Source organism: Triticum dicoccoides, chromosome 6B (assembly GCF_002162155.2).
Source record: "Triticum dicoccoides isolate Atlit2015 ecotype Zavitan chromosome 6B, WEW_v2.0, whole genome shotgun sequence".
Taxonomy (NCBI): domain Eukaryota; kingdom Viridiplantae; phylum Streptophyta; class Magnoliopsida; order Poales; family Poaceae; genus Triticum; species Triticum dicoccoides.
In genome coordinates this window covers 46,224,277-46,226,439 of record NC_041391.1, presented here as the reverse complement: position 1 = coordinate 46,226,439, position 2,163 = coordinate 46,224,277, and the positions used below count along the sequence as shown (strand labels likewise).

Genomic DNA, 2,163 nt, shown 5'->3' with positions numbered 1-2,163 from the left:
CCCCACCTAGGGTTTCCTCCCCACCAAATCCCCCCTCCCGATCCGCCCAACTAACCCCAGGGTTTCCTCTCGTGTTGGCGCAGAGTTCCTCAAGGCCAAGTGCCTGATGAACTGCGAGGTGGCGATAATCCTGGAGCACAAGTGGGAGCAGCTGCAGCACATGTCGGACGGCGGCGCCGACCAGGTCTCGCAGGTGTTCGAGAAGTCGCAGGCCTACGTCAAGCGCTTCAGCCGCTACAAGAACCCCGACGCGGTCCGCCAGGTCCGCGAGACGCTCTCCCGCTACAGCCTCGTCGAGTTCGAGCTCTGCACCCTGGGGAACCTCTGCCCCGACACCGCCGACGAGGCCAAGGCGCTCGTCCCCTCCCTCGTCCCCGGCGGCAGGTTCGACAGCGACGACCGCGTCGACAAGATGCTCAACGACCTCTCCCTCATCAAGAAGTTCGAGTAGTAGCCCTTCTCTTTTCTCTTCTTGTCTTCCTCCAGTGATATGTTTAAGCTTCAGATTATGATCATAAGGCATCAGCAGTGTCAATCTCAAATGTATGGAGTTAAATAGACCTTGTTGCTATGCTGTCTTGGAGAAAAATGTAGTAGCTGCTGTTGTTAATTTGGGTTGGTGCTGTTTAATCTTCTTCATATTCCCCTCCTATATGCTATGACTGTAAGACGGAGTTGATTAAACAAACATTGTTGATATCATCTTCTGATCTTGATCATCTGAGAATTTGGTTTCAGACTGAAAATTAGTCATCTTTATGTCATCTCCTTGGCCTGCTTGCGGTTTACAATCTCCAGAAGGAAACACTTGTGATGAAACCTTGTTGCTATCATCTTGTGATTTTGATCATCTGGAAATAATTTTGTTTCAGACTGAAAATCAGTTATATCTGTTTGCCATCTCGTTGGCCTGCTTGTAGTTTACAATCTCCAGAAGGAAATATCAGAAAGTTCAAGTAGCCGCTACCCATAAGCCTGTTTGTTGCTCTTGTTCCTCGCATATTTTGCTGATATGTTTAATCTTCATATTTATCTCCTATGCTATGATCATAAGACATCAGTGTCAATCTCAGATGTATGGAGTTAATTAAACCTGGTTGCTATATCATCTTGTGATTCTGATCTGGAAAGAATCTAGTTTCAGACTGAAAGTTCATCATCTACTTGATCTCTGTTTGGCTTGCTCTTTTACCACTAGTGTTTTTGTATGCATCTCAACTAGTACAAGACAAGTGCTGCCCCCTGGTGAATCTAAACATATGAAAGCTGAAATTCTCATGTTTCTCCAGCTGGAAGCAACATTGCTGCCTCTACGGGAACATAAACCCTCAGCATCACTGAAGAACGCAAGAAACAGAAGGCATGAAAGCTCGCATCTTACACATACATACATAGTTACAACTTGTGATCTGTTCTCGTGTCACATATCTACTGAACCAATCAAAAGAGAAGAAAGAAGATTCTACGGTGCCAGATCCATTTCCTTCACTAGTTGAGAGGGCCAACACATGCTGGGTTTTTCCGGGCCTGCAACTAAGAGCACCAGTTCCAGCAGCCGAGCGAGGGCGGCATCCGACCGGTTCTCCTGATGTGCTCTGCCTGCTCCGCCGTCCTCGCGGCGCTGCGGTCCCTCTTCGACTCGGCGGCAGCTCGCTGCTCGTCCGCGGTGTGCCGTGTGGACGCGAGCTTGCTCATCAGCTTGTCCTGCGCACGAGCTCGCATCCTCTCCACCTCGACCTTGAGAAAAAGAAACAATCATAGATTCATTAATATGGACAGTTGGTCTATTACAAAAAAGGACATGGACAGACGGTGCCTCGACAAAGAAAACAAAAAGACATCCCAGTCTCAGAGGCAAGAACTCAAGCAAGCAAGTAAACCTACTATACTTCATCCGAGTGGAATAAAAGATACTTTTATGCCATACCCAAAATGACAGGGAGATAATGGTGCCAGTGCGGGTAAGAAATTTTGATGAGGTGGGGCGGTGTTATCATGTGCTATATTTTGATCTGAAATCAAGGCATTATTCTACTATTTTTCTGTTTTGAGCACAATACTGCTGCAAATCCAAGATAGCAATGCAGCACAAAGCAGTGAGCAATAATTCAGTGTGCTAGCATAAAATAACTCTCTGCTAACCAGGGGGGAACATCACCCGCA

At 47.1% G+C, this 2,163-nt stretch overlaps 2 protein-coding genes across 2 annotated transcripts in view; one reads left to right on the top strand and one right to left on the bottom strand.

Annotated features, from left to right (window-relative positions):
* The window catches only part of LOC119324059 (DNA-directed RNA polymerase II subunit 4-like), a 1,191-nt gene extending 484 nt beyond the window's left edge, over positions 1 to 707 (top strand). The window contains exon 2 of the mRNA XM_037597791.1: positions 84 to 707. Coding sequence (XP_037453688.1) covers positions 84 to 451 — 368 coding nt within the window. The 3' untranslated portion in view covers positions 452 to 707. The remainder of the gene's footprint in view (positions 1 to 83) is intronic.
* Positions 708 to 1,351: 644 nt separating this feature from the next.
* LOC119324797 overlaps positions 1,352 to 2,163 on the bottom strand; it is a 3,949-nt gene continuing 3,137 nt past the window's right edge. Inside the window, exon 6 of the mRNA XM_037598565.1 lies at positions 1,352 to 1,737. Coding sequence (XP_037454462.1) covers positions 1,534 to 1,737 — 204 coding nt within the window. The 3' untranslated portion in view covers positions 1,352 to 1,533. The remainder of the gene's footprint in view (positions 1,738 to 2,163) is intronic.